The sequence below is a fragment of the Dysidea avara genome, chromosome 8 (genome assembly GCF_963678975.1).
Source record: "Dysidea avara chromosome 8, odDysAvar1.4, whole genome shotgun sequence".
Lineage (NCBI taxonomy): Eukaryota > Metazoa > Porifera > Demospongiae > Dictyoceratida > Dysideidae > Dysidea > Dysidea avara.
In genome coordinates, this window is record NC_089279.1 from 16,121,362 (window position 1) to 16,139,446 (window position 18,085).

General features: G+C 38.3%; 1 protein-coding gene across 1 annotated transcript in view; it reads right to left on the reverse strand.

Annotated features, from left to right (window-relative positions):
• The window catches only part of LOC136264793 (uncharacterized), a 306,221-nt gene that overhangs the window by 119,567 nt on the left and 168,569 nt on the right, over positions 1 to 18,085 (reverse strand). Inside the window, exons 34-43 of the mRNA XM_066059562.1 lie at positions 13,985 to 14,227; positions 13,562 to 13,927; positions 13,281 to 13,508; positions 12,892 to 13,217; positions 12,745 to 12,843; positions 12,533 to 12,686; positions 12,367 to 12,474; positions 12,215 to 12,304; positions 2,842 to 3,002; positions 2,623 to 2,751 (exon numbers count right to left, since the gene is read on the reverse strand). Coding sequence (XP_065915634.1) covers positions 2,623 to 2,751; positions 2,842 to 3,002; positions 12,215 to 12,304; positions 12,367 to 12,474; positions 12,533 to 12,686; positions 12,745 to 12,843; positions 12,892 to 13,217; positions 13,281 to 13,508; positions 13,562 to 13,927; positions 13,985 to 14,227 — 1,904 coding nt within the window. The remainder of the gene's footprint in view (positions 1 to 2,622; positions 2,752 to 2,841; positions 3,003 to 12,214; positions 12,305 to 12,366; positions 12,475 to 12,532; positions 12,687 to 12,744; positions 12,844 to 12,891; positions 13,218 to 13,280; positions 13,509 to 13,561; positions 13,928 to 13,984; positions 14,228 to 18,085) is intronic.

Consider the following 18,085-nt stretch of genomic DNA (forward strand, 5'->3'; position numbering starts at 1 on the left):
ACCAGTGCAACCACTTCGACCAGTAAAACCACTGCAACCACCACAACTACTACAACCAGTGCAACCACCACAACTACTACAACCAGTGCAACCACTACAACCACTGCAACTACTACAACCAGTGCAACTGATACAACCAGTACAACCACTGCAACCACCATAACCACTGCAACCAGTACAACTACTACAACCATTGCAACTACTACAACCACTGCAACCACTACAACTACTACAACCACTACAACTATACGACAAGTACTACAACCACTGCAACCACTACAACCACTGCAACTTCTACAACCACTACAACTATACCACAACTACTACAACCACTAAAACTACTACAACCACTGCAACTACTACAACTACTACAACCACTGCAACTACTACAACCAGTACAATCACTGCAACCACTACGTACAACTACTACAACCAGTTCAACTATTACAACCACTGCAACCACTACAACTACTACAACACTACCACTACTACAACCAGTACAACCACTGCAACCACTACAACTTCTACAACCACTGTAACCATTACAACCAGTACAACTGCTACAGCTATACTACAACCACTACAACTACTACAACCACTACAACTACTACTACAACCACTGCGACTACTACAACCACTACAACTACTACAAAACCACTACAACCAGTACAATCACTGCAAGCACACAACTACTATAACCTCTACTATTAGTACCACATGCTGTACAGATTTGTATCAGTACACTTGTAATTATAAATACAGTATATAAATATATAATTCATATTTCATGAGTTTTACATGAAGAAACAACCCACACACAGCTTCTGTATTGGAGCAGCAACATCAACAAAAGAGGCAGGCATAACAGACACTGACATAAAGATGATGGGGAGATTGAAGAGTGGGGCTTATCAGCTTACCTTCGCAAACTGCTGGAGTCCTTAGCAAAACTGTCACGTACACTTGTTTCCTATTCTTCAGATCATGCAGTAGCTTCCGCATAAACACACACACGCGCACGCTCACACACACATGAATACGTTTTATTTTATTTATAATTATTATACTTCTGTATACACTAACAAACATAGTGGTGTACAACAGGAAAATATATTCCTTACACCATTCTGTATGCACATGATTGGTGTAATTAATCTCTATTAAATTGTGTGGCTTGGAGGGAAAGGTTATCACCTTTTTGCGGCCCAGTATATTCCTGTGGCTTCAAACTAGGAAACCCTAAGGTGACTGGCCCTCCAAACCTCTGTAGTCAAACACGTATTTAAGGTAGTGGTAAGTGTATAAAGAAATGTTGGATAAAGTACTGGATGGCAACTGTGATTAGTGCCATCAGCAATCATGGAACCCTGCACACCTACCAAAACAAACACCATCAACAGATGGTCATAAGTGTTATTTTGGTGGTCACATAGTTAGACTATAGCAGAAGCATTAAACGGAGAGTTAATGGAGAAGCGGTCACTTGGAAGGTGTGTCAAGTAATCAACCATGTGTGCATGCAAAAATAATAATAGTGTGAAGACAGCTGCTGACTGGTCAGAAGTGTTTATCTGCAAGAGATAGATCAACTCCCACCCCTTCATCCAACCCCTTCAGAGATGGACACATAGTCATGCCCAGCATTTAGCTATAAGTGGGTTCATGCATATCAGTGTGTACTTTGCTATTTAACCAACACATGTGTTGTAGGGTCTCAGGTTGGAGACACTGGTTAACTATTTTCCACTTGGAGAATAGCTTTGGGCATTACATTACAGGGTTCCCAATAGATCCATTGGCCCAGTATATTCCTGTGGCTTCAAACTAGGAAACCCTAAGGTGACTGGCCCTCCAAGCCTCTGTAGTCAAACAGGTATTTAAGGTAGCAATAAGTGTATAAAGAAATGTTGGAAATAAACTATACTTGTGCTAACTAAAAATTCTACGCACATTTCGGTATGTACTGAAACACAAAGCTGAAATCAATAATACATAATACACCACCAGATTCTCCTGTTCATTAGGAGTAAGATAAATCCTTGTTTCGTGGTTATACAGCATATGTGAGTTACAGGTGCATATTTATGATGCGGTAGAAATAAAGTTTACCATCATTATTTAATTATTGAAATGTCTTCTTCTTTGTCCACATGGAGATGTAAATGGAAACTACTATACCTTGATTGATGTGCCAGTTCATGGTGAACAGATTGAACCAAACCACACCTTCATAGCTTGTTTCAGTCATGAGTTATGATCAATTAAATAAGCACCTGTATTTTATTTGCTGTATTGTTGTTGTATAATTCCTGTTCCAACTGTCTAGCGCTATAACTCCAAGACTATTCATCACAAAAGGCTGAAACTTTGGCTGTCCACTCATTTGTTACTATAGACAACAGAGAAGCAATAAAATAGAATACAAGGAAAGGGTGAAAACGGCCGGTTATTGCTCAGCAGGTCACATATTGTATGGTATATAATATTATTTGGTATGTACGTAGTTTCACTGTTCCAGCTATGTAATAAACATGTTTTGCAATGAACTACTACATATAGTGCAACTTATACCACTGTGCATAAAGCTTGGTAACATTTGATATGCATATGTGTTGACAGTACCTGGATGCAATAACCTGAATACTTGCTGATTTCTTTAACAACTGAAGGAGTTTCTTGCCCATTGAATCATTCATTATGGGTGAAAGAGACGTTTCTTGTGCAGATAAACAAGACTGTGTAAACCATTCCCTGTCAAATAGTTCCAATAATTACTATAAATCAACATACTACGTATTCATATGTTGATCACACAACAAGTTTTTAATTTGAATGCTTTACCTGATGTTTACAACAGACACCTCCTTAGGCTGTTCATCCTTGAGATCAGAATGACTTATAGTATCCAGGTAGTAGTAATCCCAACCATACAGGAATAGTGCTGGATAGCATGGCTCATAGAACATTGTTGGAGGAAAGTGCAATAGAAGAACAAAGAGTTTCTGTAATATAAACATATGCAATATTGTATATATATATATATATATTATGTATATGTAATAGGATGGATGGCTGTGGTATTCGGGATTAATAGTGCAAGCATTGTAAACAGGAAGGAGTAAAATAGTGCGAGGCGAAGCCGAGCACTATTTCCTTCCTGTTTACAATGCGAGAACTATTAATCCTGAATACCACAGCCATCCGTCATATTGCAAATTAATCCGACAACCATAGCAATTGTTACTAGGCAACAGAAATTCTAAAAATAACCACTGCAAATGACCAGTCACACTTAGCAACCATTGCCTAGCAACCGTTGCTATGGTCTCAAAGTGACGTTTACCCTAGCAATGGTTACTTAGCAGCCAAGCAACCATATTGTTGCTATGCCATGGGGCATCTATCACTATGGTAACACTAGTTGCCAAGTCGGACATCTACTTCTAATAGAAACACACCACACTATTTTAGCCAATCAAATTAGTATTACAGGTTTTTGTTAAGGAACCTTGACAAACAAGTGTAATACTAATTCTATTGGCTAATCGCTTGACGTATTTCAAAATAATACATCAAGCTGCGATTGAGAGTATTATACAGTAACACATTCAGTTGTTGGATTAATATATATATATATGTACTAGTAATAGCATGGGTAGCAGTGAAATTTGGGATAAATATCACGAGTGTTGTATTGGAAATTTACCATTTCCAATACAACAAGAGTGGTATTTATCCCAAATTTCACTGCTACCCATGCTATTCCCAGTTAATACCATACTCGCTGCATATACGCATGCTGTGCATTAGCGTTGCCATGTACGCAATTTGTCACTATGTACTAAACACGCGTCGACACTAATTGGCGCTACATTGTTAACATAAATTCTAGCCAATGAATTTGCAATTACAACCTTTTCACTGCTGTCAGTGAAATACGGGATAAATTTCACTGCTACTATTGAGACTATTGTATGGGCAGTGAAACAGGTATGGTATTAATATATATATGTAGCTCAAGTACACAAATGTATGTATATTTATGAAGTAGCTTTATAAATCACTAAAAGCTAAAGTATATAAACAGTTATTAGATTCTATTTAGGCTATGTCATAAATGATATGTAAATCTCGTACACTCGTTCTTGTTTCTAATATGTACATCCATGTCTTCAGGCATCATATAACAAATGTGCAAAGCACGATGGCTGGGAGGTTTTACCAATGAGTATGCATTCCTTATGGGCAATGGTGCTTAAATGTGTCAAGCAAGTATGCAAAATTGCTATGATGCTGTGAGTTTCAGTTGCTTGTCAATGTGCTACTGCAAAAGGTAGCATGAAAGAGGTATAGACATAGTGTAAATATAGTCTAAAGCAATTAATAAGTTACAATGTAGAACTACTCTATAGAATTTATAAACACTCAGGCCTTTAGTAGCACACTTGTTGTGGTTGTGCGCTACAGTCCCTGTCCTTTTTGTCTATAAAATCTGTAGACTCTACATTATACCCATCAAGACACACGGTAGTGTGTCGTGCGGCCCAAGAAGCCGGCGCGCCACACCCGTGAGTATATTGACAGGAAGAACGAAAACGTCATTTTCACACCTTTGTATCTCGGTGATCACTTATCTGATTGGAACCAAATTTGCTACACAGTTGCACGCCAGCCAAGGGAGTCTACATTCCAAATTTGAAGGAAATCGCTCCAGCCATTTCCATAATACGAGCTGCCAAAGTTTCGTTTTTTTTTCTTCGTTTTTTTTTCCTTCTTCTTCTTCTTCGTCTTTTCGCACACTTGCAAAAATTGCTATAACAAGCAAACGCGTGCTCCGATCGCCTTGAAATTTGGCACACAGAAAGGGAGTCCAAAGGCGAATCCTAGCATCAAATTTGGTACAAATCCGATGAATGGTTCAGGAGTTATGACCGATTATTCGCGTAAAACAAGATCGATTTGTTGTCACGCCTACAGGGTAAACCGCTTCATGGAATGAGTTGAAAATTGCTATGTAGATGGAGTAACCATCGTAGGAGTGCCTTTTGGTGGTTTGAAAGGAATCGAGATAAAGACCACGGAGATATGACACAAAACCCAACCTGTGTCACAATTACGCGATCGATTTTTATGAAGAAAAAAAGAATTAGTTTTCACGCCTACTAGGCAAACCGCTTAGAGCAATGAGCTGAAAATCGGTGTATAGCTGGAATAATCTTCATAGAAAGTCTTTGCAGTAGTACAGAAGAATCGGATTACAAACCACTGAGTTATGATTCGAAAGCCAACTCCGTGTAGCAAATGCGAGATCGAGATACTCTAATAGAACAGTCACCCTAATAGAGCATTCGGCTAATTTATTTAGTCCATTATAGAATTTTATTACATCACAAGTTATTCTGTAGGGAGTTCAGCTGCAAACAGTTAACCTTATAGACAGTTCAGCAAGAAGACAGTCACCATGTGGAGAGTTAAGCAAATACATCACTATAGAGATTCAGAACATTACAAGTCACACTGAAGAAAGTTCAGCTATAATAGCCTATAAACAAGCCATGCACTGTGTAGAGAATTCAGCTACAATTAAGTCACTCTCTAGAGAATTCAGTTACACAGAATTCAGCTACACACAAGTCACTGTGGAGAGAGTTCAGCTACAAACAAATTACCCTTTAGAGTGATCAGCTACAAACAAAACACTTTGCAGGGTGTTCAGCTGCAACAAGTCAACCTTTAGAGCGATCAGCAATGAACAAATCAACACAAATCTACCTGTAGAGAGATCAGCTAGAAACAAATCACCCAGAAGAGAGTTCAGCTACAAAAAATCACCCTGTAGAGACATCAGCTAGAAACTAGACACAATGTAAGGAGTTCAGCTAAAAGCAATCAACCTGCAGAGAGATCAGCTACAAACAAATCACCTTATAGAGAGTTCAGCTACAAACAGATTACCTGTAGAGAGATCGGCTACAAACAAATCAACCTGCAGAGAGATCAGCTACACACAAATCAACTTCTAGAGAGATCAGCTACAAACAAATCACCCTGTAGAGAGATCAGCTAGAAACTACACACAATGTAAGGAGTTCAGCTACAAACAAATCACCCTGTAGAGAGTTCAGCTAAAACAAATCAACCTGCAGAGAGATCAGCTACAAACAAATCACCTTATAGACAGTTCAGCTACAAACAAATTACCTTGTAGAGAGATCGGCTACAAACAAATCAACCTGCAGAGAGATCAGCTACACACAATTCAACTTGTAGAGAGATCAGCTACAAACAAATCACCCTGTAGAGAGATCAGTTAGAAACAAATCACCCTGAAGAGAGGTCAGCTACAAAAAAATCACCCTGTAGAGAGATCAGCTACAAACAAATTGCCCTGTAGAGAGACTACAAACAAATCAACCTGCAGAGAGATCAGCTACACACAAATCAACTTGTAGAGAGTTCAGCTACAAACAAATTACCCTGTAGAGAGATCGGCTACAAACAAATCAGCCTGTAGAGAGTTCAGCTAAAACAAATCAACCTGCAGAGAGATCAACTACAAACAAATCACCTTATAGAGAGTTCAGCTACAAACAAATTACCCTATAGAGAGATCGGCTACAAACAAATCAACCTGCAGAGAGATCAGCTACACACAAATCAACTTGTAGAGAGATCAACTACAAACAAATCACCCTGTAGAGAGATCAGCTAGAAACTAGACACAATGTAAGGAGTTCAGCTACAAGCAAATCACCGTGTAGAGAGTTCAGCTACAAACAAACCAACCTGTAGAGCGATCAGCTAGAAACAAATCACCCTGAAGAGACGTCAGCTACAAACAATCACCCTGTAGAGGTATCAGCTAGAAACAAATCACCCTGAAGAGAGGTCAGCTACAAAAAATCACCTTGTAGAGAGATCAACTACAAACAAAACACTTTGCAGAGAGTTCAGCTACAAACAAATCAACCTTTAGAGCAATCAGCAACAAACAAATCGACCTATAGAGAGATCATCTAGAAACAAATCAACCTGCAGAGTGATCAGCTACAAACAAATCAGCTTGTAGAGAGATCAGTTACACACAAATCAACCTGTACAGAGATAAGCTAAAAACAAATCAGAGTTCAGCTAAAACAAATCAATCTGCAGAGAGATTAGCTACATATAAATCACCTTATAGATAGTTCAGCTACAAACAAATTACCTTGTAGAGAGATCGGCTACAAACAAATCACCCTGCAAAGAGATCAGCTACACACAAATCAACTTGTATAGAGATCAGCTACAAACAAATCACCCTGTAGAGAGATCAGCTAGAAACTACACACAATGTAAGGAGTTCAGCTACAAACAAATCACCCTGTAGAGAGATCAGCTACAAAAACTAGACACAAAGTAAGGAGTTCAGCTACAAGCAAGTTACCCTGTAGAGAGTTCATCTACAAGCAAATCAACCTGCAGAGCAATCAGCTAGAAAAAAATCACCCTGAAGAGAGGTCAGCTACAAAAAATCCCCCTGTAGAGAGATCAGCTAGAAACAAATCACCCTGAAGAGATGTCAGCTACAAAAAAATCACCCTGTAGAGAGATCAGCTAGAAACAAATCACCCTGAAGAGAGGTCAGCTACAAACAAAACACTTTGCAGAGAATTCAGCTACAAACAAATCAGCTTGTAGAGAGATCAGTTACACACAAATCAACCTGTAGAGAGATAAGCTAGAAACAAATAACCCTGTAGAGAGTTCAGCTACAAGCAAAACACCCTGTAGAGAGTTCAGCAACAAAGAAACCACAATGTAGAGAGTTCAGCTGCAAACAAATCACCTTATAGAGAGTTCAGCTACAAACAAATCACCCTGTAGAGAGATCAGTTAGAAACTAGACGCAATGTAAGGAGTTCAGCTACAAGCAAATCACCCTTTAGTGAGTTCAGCTACAAACAAATCAACCTGCAGTGAAATCACCTACAAAAAAGCACCTTGTACAGAGTTCAGCTACAAACAAATTACCCTGTAGATAGATCGGCTACAAACAAATTAACCAGTAGAAAGATCAGCTACACACAAATCAACTTGTAGAGAGATCAGCTACAAACAAATCACCCTGTAGAGAGATCAGCTAGAAACTAGATACAATGTAAGGAGTTCAGCTACAAGCAAATCACCGTGTAGAGAGTTCAGCTAAAACAAATCAACCTGCAGAGAGATCAGCTACAAATAAACCACTTTATAGACAGTTCAGCTACAAACAAATTACCTTGTAGAGAGATCGGCTGCAAATTAACCAACCTGCAGAGAGATCAGCTACACACAATCAACTTGTAGAGAGATCAGCTACAAACAAATCACCTTGTAGAGAGATCAGCTAGAAACTAGATACAATGCAAGGAGTTCAGCTACAAGCAAATCACCCTTTAGTGAGTTCAGCTACAAACAAATCAACCCACAAAAACACACTTGTACAGAGTTCAGTTACAAACAAATCACCCTTTAGAGAGATCAGGTAGAAGAATTCACCTTGTAGAGAGTTCAGCAACAAAGAAACCACCATGTAGAGAGTTCAGCTGCAAACAAATCACCCAGTAGAAAGATCAGCTAGAAGAAGTTACCTTGTAGAGAGTTCAGTTACAAAGAAACCATCATATAGAGAGTTCAGCTACAAAGAAATTACCCCGTAGAGAGTTCAGCTAGAAGAAGTCACCTTGTAAAGAGTTCAGCTACAAAGAAACCATCATGTACAGAGTTCAGCTACAAAGAAACCACCTGTACAGAATTCAACTACAAACAAATCACCCTGTATAGAGATCAGCTAGAAGAAGTTACCTTGTAAATAGTTCAGCTACAACAATTCACCCTGTAGAAAGATCAGCTATAAGAAGTCACCTTGTAGAGTGTTCAGTTACAAAGAAACCATCATGTAGAGAGTTCAGCTGCAAACAAATCACTCTGTAGAGAGTTCAGCTACAAAGAAACCGCCATGTAGAGAGTTCAGCCTCATACAAACCACATTGTAGAGAATTCAACTACAACAAATCACCCTGTAGAGAAGAAGTTACCTTGTAGAGAGTTCAGCTACAAAGAAACCATCATGTAGAGAGTTTAGCTGCAAACAAATCACCTGTAAAGAGTTCAGCTAGAAACAAATCACCCTGTAGAGAGATCAGCTGGACAAAGTCACCTTGTAGAGAGTTCAGCTACAAAGAAACCATCATGTAGAGAGTTCAGCTGCAAACAAATCACCCTGCAGAGAGTTCAGCTACAAAAGAATCACCCTGTAGAGAGTTCAGCTAGACGAAGTCACCTTATAGAGAGTTCAGCTACAAAGAAACCATCATGTAGAGAGTTCGGCTACAAAGACACCACCATGTAGAGAGTTTAGCTGCAAACAAATCACCTGTAGAGAATTCAGCTAGAAAAAAAATTCCGTGTAGAGAGACCAGCTAGAAGAGGTTACCTTGTAGAGAGTTCAGCTACAAAGAAACCATCCTGTATATAGTTCAGCTACATTTCAAGTCACCCAGTAGAGAGATCAGCTGCAAAAAAATATCCTGTGGGGAATAATGGGCATGTAATAAATATATGTATATAATTTGTATAATTACTAATAAAATCAAAAATAATTGAAGTACTAAAATTCTTCTTTAAGTTCTTTTCTTCTTCCAGTAGTAAAGAAAAAAACACATGGGTTAAGAAAGCCCCAAAGCCAGCCATAGGCCGGCTTTGCAGTATACAAATACAAAAAGAAGTGATATCTAATCAAAAACAGCCAAGCTGTAAAAAAAGGCGCGGCCCCCAAAAAGGCCATGGTGAAAAAAGATGTGAAATCCAAGGTGGCGGCCAAGAAATGGCTGTGATGGTAGGTTAATGGTTACATTTTAATAACGACAATTCAGGTGAATTTGGTGCCAAGACCAAGTGGCACAAAATTCACCTGAATTGTCGTTATTAAAATGTAACCATTAACCTACCATCACAGCCATTTCTTGGCCGCTACCTTGGATTTCACATCTTTTTTCACCATGGCCTTTTTGGGGGCCGCACCTTTTTTTACAGCTTGGCTGTTTTTGATTAGATATAACTATCATATAACAATTAGAATAAACAAGCATATTACAAATATTTATAGTACTCTAAACCAAAACAGCCAACCTGTGAAAACAGGGTGCAACCCACAAAAAAACCAAGTGAAAAAAGATGCGAAATCAAAGATGGCAACCAAGAAATGGCCGCAATGATGTCAACGCCTATGATCACTAAAAATGATAGGCATTACATCATTGGAGTCATTTCTTGGTTGCCACCTTTGACTTTACATCTTTTTTCACTCTGGCGTTTTTTGGGTTACACTTTTTTTCACACCTTGGCTGTTTTGGTTTAGATATCACTTCTTTTTGCAATTGCATAGAGCTTTGAAACTTCCTTTTTACCTCGTCTTTTCCTTTACTACAGGAAGAAGATAAAGAATTTGTCATATGCATTTGACTATGTGTGTACTTTTAAACAGTTTTTTGTATGTACATACATACATTGTGTTGCAACTCTCTATAGGGTGACTTGTAACGTACATAGCTGAACCCTTTACAGGGTAACTTGTGGCTGAACTCTCTACATGATGACTTGATTGTAGCTAAACTCACTATATGATGACTTGATTATAGCCGATCTCTCTACGAGGTGACTTGTTCGTAGCTGAAATTTGTACAGGGTGACTTGTTTGTAGCTGAACTCTCTACATTGTGAATAAATTGTACGTAGCTGATCTGTCTACAGGGTGACTTGTTTGTGGCTGGACTCTCCACATGGTGACTTGATTGTAGCTGATCTCTCTACAGTGTGAATTTTTTGTAGCTGAACTCTACATGGTGACTTGATTGTAGCTCTGCATGGTGACTTGTTCGTAGCTGAATTTTTACCGGGTGACTTTTGTGGTTGAACTCTCTACATGGCGAGTTGATTGTAGCTGATCTCTAATTTTTGTAGGTGAACTCTCTACAGGGTGACTTGTTGTGGCTGCACTGTCTACAGGGCAGACATGGGGCCAAGTACATTTAAAAGTACTTAAGTAAAGTACAAGTACTTTTGAATTTTCCAAGTAGAAGTACAAGTACTCCAGCAGCAATCAAGAGAGTACTTAAGTAAAGTACAAGTACATTTTGCTGTAGTAAAATATATGTTGTATTCAGTGTATTGTAGTATGTAAGTGTGCCTAGGGGGGTTGGTTTTTGTCAACTATTCTCTCTCTTAAACTTTAAAACGCACTGACTTGAACAACAGCATTGGCGACATCGTTAATCGTGGCAACATGATACACAGTAAGGTTGGGGAAGGCAGTAGAAGAATCGCAAGAAGTTGTAAACTGCACCTTCATACAATTTTGATATTCTCATTGTACACCCACTGTGTACAAACTATGTACAATGTTTGCAGTACTTACAAGTACTTTAAGTACTCAAGTACACTCAAGTACTTAGCAAAGTACTTGAGTATAAGTACAAGTACATTGGAGAAATTAAGAAAGTATTTAAGTAAAGTACAAGTACTTTCAAATCTGTACTTAAGTATAAGTACTCATGTACTTGGCCCCATGTCTGCTACAGGGTGACTTACTTGTAGCACTCTACAGAGTGACTTGTTTGTGGTTGAACTCTCTACATGATGACTTGTAACATAGTTGAACTCTTTACAGGATGACTTGTTTGTAGCTGAACTCTCTACATGGTCATTTGATTGTATAGGGTAGCTGAACTCTCTAAAGGATGACTTGCTGCTTACTGAATGTTCTAATTGGGTGACTGCACCATTAGAGTATCTCAATCAAGCATTTGTTACATTTAGTTGCATAACTCAGTGTTTTTATGGTTAATTCACTGAAAGGTTATTCTATGATGATTAATCCACCTATAATTTTAAACTCATTCGTATAAGCAGTTTGCCTAGTAGGCATGGCAACTAAATGCTTTTTATTAACAATGTGCTTGTTACGTACTATTGGTTTTTGCATTATATCTTCATGGTCTTAATCTTGATTTCTTTCAAACCACCAGAAGGCACCCCTATGATGGTTACTCTAGCTACAGACCAGTTTTCAACTAATTTCTTGAAGTAGTTTACCTGTTTACCCTCGATCTGCTTCCTTATTTAAGTATACATATGTACCTTGTGTTAGTAGTAAAGATGTGTACAATAGCGTGGCACATTAATTATTGAATACCTTAGAATTTCCATTAGAAAAATCTACTTCTTCAATCATTATTCTAATATGATTTATAATCTGACTATTAGTCTCTTTCATGTTGACAACCTGAAACATACAATATACGTAAATTTATGCACACTTCACAGATACAGAGATGAGTTATTTACCAAAACAAACACTGTTTGTTGTAAAGAATCTTTAAAAGACTGCAACTGGAGCATAAAAGATGTTTGGGAAGAAATGCCTGAGAGCTTGCAGAGAAACACATGGTCAGCCTATACATTCATGTAGACATACATGTAAGTCAAACAACTCAAAGACTGTAATAAACACCTTATGATATATCACTGCTTCAATGTATAGTATAGTTGTCTGATCCTCAGGTGTAGTAGAATCTGTAGGCTTTGGATGCACGGTTGGTAAGTGATGAACTAATGAACTGGACCGAGTGTAACATATTAGTTTTGTGGCAATTTTATCTCCATTGCTACAGAAAACAATCATACACATACGTAAGTAGATATCTTTATATATTTCTCATTTACCATTCATTAAGTATTTGAATCTTTTCTGCGATTAGTTGATTTATGCTAAAATGACTCTGGAAATTCAAATAGGTTTCCAAATAAGAGACAGGAATACTCCTAAACAAGAACTATAACATAATATATGCATATGAACACTTTACATACTTTCGCTTTAGTATTGCTGCTTCTGGAGTCATCAACTGCATCAGTTTCTTACACATAAACCTCACTAACCATTGTGCAATCAAGGCAGTTACCATACATGCTCCATCACTAGCTCCTAATATTTCAAACTCTTCACAGTCATCAGATTCAAGGTCTGGTGGGGATGCTCCTTTATATATCAACTTCATGGCTTCTGAAACCCATTGTGATATTTCACTAAGTGAAAAACTATCTAGAGTTTTTGCTACATTACTAAATTTTGGGCCTGCATTAGCTAACAGTTGAACAATATTGTAAGCATCATGCTCTATCTCCTCTGCATTGCCCTAACATTAAAACATGGTAATTGTTAAAATCATCATTACTGACATATGTAATATTCTGTGTACCTGCATATAACAAAATCCATACATTTCATGAAGAGATTTTTGTACGAAGTAAAGAAGCTGTGCTCTTTTAGATAAATACTTTGTAGTGTCATCCACAGTGTTAGACTGCAATGCCTCTTTATACTTGTACCTTGGTCTAGGCAGAATACTAAGCAAAAGTGAGCAAACTGTGTCTTTTACAGCACCATAAAGTGCATTTTCTTCAAATAATGAATAGAAGCTTTCAACCTGCAATTACAAAAACTAATATAGAATTTACTTATGTTTTGTGTATCACCAACCTTTTTGCAAGTACTATTTACAACTATTTTTAAGCAAGGTGGAAGAGCATTCAGTACTAACTTTAACAAATTTGTGTGTGATAAGGAATACTTCTCAAATCTGTTCAAAAATGGAGCAGGAGTGTTCTTAATTTCTGACTCCTTGATGACTACTATACACTGAAAATCTTGATGAACTCTGGATGGTTTGGTGTGAGCTCCAATAGCAATATTAGTGAAGTATCGAGGACCAACTTTAGGGTCATCAATCCTACGGAAGTGTTGGTTAAAGAGATCATAGAAACTTTCATGAATATCATCTGTTTGAACCATAATCACTGTGTGACCCTCAATGGCAGAGTGCCTGATAGCAGCTATTGTGTTGATCTGTTTTAAAAGAATATGATGTGCAAATAACCAGGAAACTGTTCTTTTAGTGCTAACCTTCTGCAGTTGATTATCTCCAGGAAAATTGCTGCACATATACGTACGTGTTTTCTCACGCTTTAGGATATCAAACATGAACAATAGTCTCGTAATTGACTCATCTTTGCTCTGATCAATGATTAACTTGTAACGTACTTCATTTTGGGTACTGCGTTTTTTATTATTGTGTGGCTTATCATGAAGACTGTCATGTAGGATATCAACAATGTTTCTCTCATCAATGTTTAAATTGCTATTCATCTGTGTAATACAATAATTACTCCATACGGTAAGCACTAAAATTCCTTTTTGTAAGGCAATTTTTAAAGCAAGTTCAGTATCACATGTAAATTGGTTGCATTACAACTTCCTAGTTGGCACTCAAACAAATGTTTCATGCCCTATTGCAACTTTAACAATATATATCAAGACACACGGTAGTGTGTCGTGCGGCCCAAGAAGCCGGCGCATAACACCCGTGAGTATATTGACAGGAAGAAAGAAAACGCACTTTTCGCACCTCCATAGCTCTGTGCTGCTTTGATGAAACAAGACGATTTTTGCTGTGGACACTCCCTCCACCTTCAGCACTCCACATTCCAAATTTGAGCGAAATCGCTTCAAGCGTTCCCGAGATATGCGACTTCAAAAATTGGCTTAGTTTCTTTGTTTTTTTCTTCTTCTTCTTGTTCTTCTCCTTCTAATTTTTCTTCCTCTTTTCGCACACTTACAAAAACTGCTATAAAATGCGAACGCCATATCCGATCGCCTTGAAATTTGGCACACAGAAGGGGGGTATAAAGGCGCATCTCTGTACCAACTTTGGTTGGAATACAATAAACAGGCAAAGAGTTATGAGCGATTATTCACGAAAAATAACACCAATATGTTGTCACGCCTACAGGGTAAACCGCGTATGGGAAGAAGCTGAAACTCGGTGGGTGAATAGGTTAACTATTGAACCTCAAACCTTTTGTGGTTTGAAAGAAATCGAGCTAAAAACCAGGAAGATACAACGAAAAAATCAACAGTGTGTAACAATTATGCAATCGAGATTAGCTAATAAAAAAATGACTGCTTGCCACGCCTACCAGGTAAACCGCTTGGGGTAATGCTTTGCAAATCGCTGTACAGATGGAGTTATCATCTTAGAAAGGCTCTTCAATGGTGTAGAAGAATCAGACTTAGAGTCACAGAGTTATAACACGAAATCCAACTTGGTGCAGCAAGTGCGAGATCGAGATACTCTAATAGAGCAGTCATCCTAATAGAGCAGTTATCCTAATAGAGCAGTCACCCGAAGAGAATTCAAGAGATCAGCTAGAAACAAGTAACCTGTATAGAGATCAGCTACAAACAAGTCACCCTGTAGAGAGATCAGCCACAAACAATACACCCTGTAGAGAGATCAGCTAGAAGAAGTTACCTTGTAGGGAATTCATGCAACTATAGAAAGAGATAATACAGCTAGAAGAAATCACCTTGTAGAGTTCAGCTACAAAGAAACCACAATGTAGAGAGTTCAGCTACAAACAAATCACCCTGTAGAGAGATCAGCTAGAAGAAGTTAACTTGTAGAGAGTTCAGCTACAAAGAAACCATCATGTAGAGAGTTCAGCTGCAAACGAATCACCTGTAGAGAGTTCAGCTACAAAGAAATCTCCCTGTACAGAGATCAGCTAGGAGAAGTTTCCTTGTAGAGAGTTCAGTTACAAAGAAACCACCATGTAGAGAATTCGTTTACAAACTAGTGACGCTGTAGAGACATCAGATAGAAGAAGTTACCTTGTAAAGAGTTCAACTACAAAGAAACCATTCTGTAAAGAGCTCAGCTGCAAAAAAATCACCTGTACAGAATTCCACTACAAACAAGTCATAGAAAGATCAGCTAGAAGAAGTTACCTCGTAGAGAGTTCAGTTACAAAGAAACCACCATGTAGAGAATTCATTTACAAACTAGTGACACTGTAGAGACATCAGCTAGAAGAAGTTACCTTGTAAAGAGTTCAGCTACATAGAAACCATTCTGTAAAGAGATCAGCTGCAAACAAATCACCTGTACAGAATTCAGCTACAAACAAATCACTCTATAGAAAGATCAGCTAGAAGAAGTTACCTCGTAGAGAGTTCAGTTACAAAGAAACCACCATGTAGAGAATTCATTTACAAACTAGTGACCCTGTAGAGACATCAGCTAGAAGAAATTACCTTGTAAAGAGTTCAGCTACATAGAAACCATTCTGTAAAGAGCTCAGCTGCAAACAAATCACCTGTACAGAATTCAGCTACAAACAAATCACCCTATAGAGAGATCAGCTAGAAGAAGTTACCTTGTAGAGAGTTCAGCTACAAAGAAACCATCATGTGGAGAGTTCAGCAGCAAACAAATCACCTGTAGAGAGTTCAGCTACAAACCAATCTCCCTGTAGAGAGATCAGCTAGAAGAAGTTTCCTTGTAGAGAGTTCAGCCACAAACAAATCACCCTGTAGAAAGATCAGCTGGAAGAAGTTACCTTGTAGAGAGTTCAGTTACAAAGAAACCACCATGTAGAAAGTTCAACTACAAACTAGTGACCTTGTGGAGACATCAGCTAGAAGAAACTACCTTGTAGAGAGCTCAGCTACAAAGAAACCATTCTGTAAACAGCTCAGCAGCAAGCAAATCACCTGTGCAGAATTCAGCTACAAACAAATCACCCTGTAGAAAGATCAGCTAGAAGAAGTCACCTTGTAGAGAGTTCAGCTACAAAGAAACCACCATGTAGGGAGTTCAACTAGAAGAAGTTACCTTGTAGAGAGTTCAGCTACACAGAAACCATCATGAAGAGAGTTCAGCTGCAAACAAATCTCTCTGTGGAGAGTTTAGCTAGAAGAAGTTACCTTGTAGAGAGTTCAGCTACAAAGAAACCATTCTGTAAAGAGCTCAGCTGCAAACAAATCACCTGTACAGAATTCAGCTACAAACAAATCACCCTGTAGAAAGATCAGCTAGAAGAAGTTACCTTGTAGAGAGTTCAGCTACAAAGAAACCATCATGAAGAGAGTTCAGCTGCAAACAAATCTCCCTGTAGAGAGTTTAGTTAGAAGAAGTTACCTTGTAGAGAGTTCAGCTACAAAGAAAACATTCTGTAAAGAGCTCAGCTGCAAACAAATCACCTGTACAGAATTCAGCTACAAACAAATCACCCTGTAGAGAGATCAGCTAGAAGAAATTATCTTGTAGATAGTTCAGCTACAAACAAATCACCCTGTAGAGAGATCAGCTAGAAGAAGTTACCTTGTAGAGAGTTCAGCTACAAAGAAACCACCATGTAGGGAGTTCAGCTAGAAGAAGTTACCTTGTAGAGAGTTCAGCTAGAAAGAAACCATCATGAAGAGAGTTCAGCTGCAAACAAATCTCCCTGTAGAGAGTTCAGTTAGAAGAAGTTACCTTGTAGAGAGTTCAGCTACAAAGAAACCATTCTGTAAAGAGGTCAGCTGCAAACAAATCACCTGTATAGAATTCAGCTACAAACAAATCACCCTGTAGAGAGATCAGCTAGAAGAAACCACCATGTAGAGAGTTCAGCTGCAAAGAAATCACCTGTAGAAAATTCTGCCACAAACAAATTGCCCTGTAGAAAGATCAGTTAGAAGAAGTTATCTTGTAGAGAGTTCAGCTACAAAGAAACCATCATGAAGAGAGTTCAGCTGCAAACAAATCTCCCTGTAGAGAGTTTAGTTAGAAGAAGTTACCTTGTAGAGAGTTCAGCTACAATGAAACCATTCTGTAAAGAGCTCAGCTGCAAACAAATCACCTGTAAAGAATTCAACTACAAACAAATCACCCTGTAGAAAGATCAGTTAGAAGAAGTTATCTTGTAGAGAGTTCAGCTACAAAGAAACCACCATGTAGAGAGTTCAGCTAGAAGAAATTACCTTGTAGAGAGTTCAGCTACAAAGAAACCATCATCTAGATAGTTCAGCTGCAAACAAATCACCTGTAGAGAGTTCAGCTACAAACAAATCTCCCTGTAGAGAGATCAGTTAGAAGAAGTTACCTTGTAGAGAGTTCAGCTACAAAGAAACCATTCTGTAAAGAGCTCAGCAGCAAAAAAATCACCTGTACAGAATCCAGCT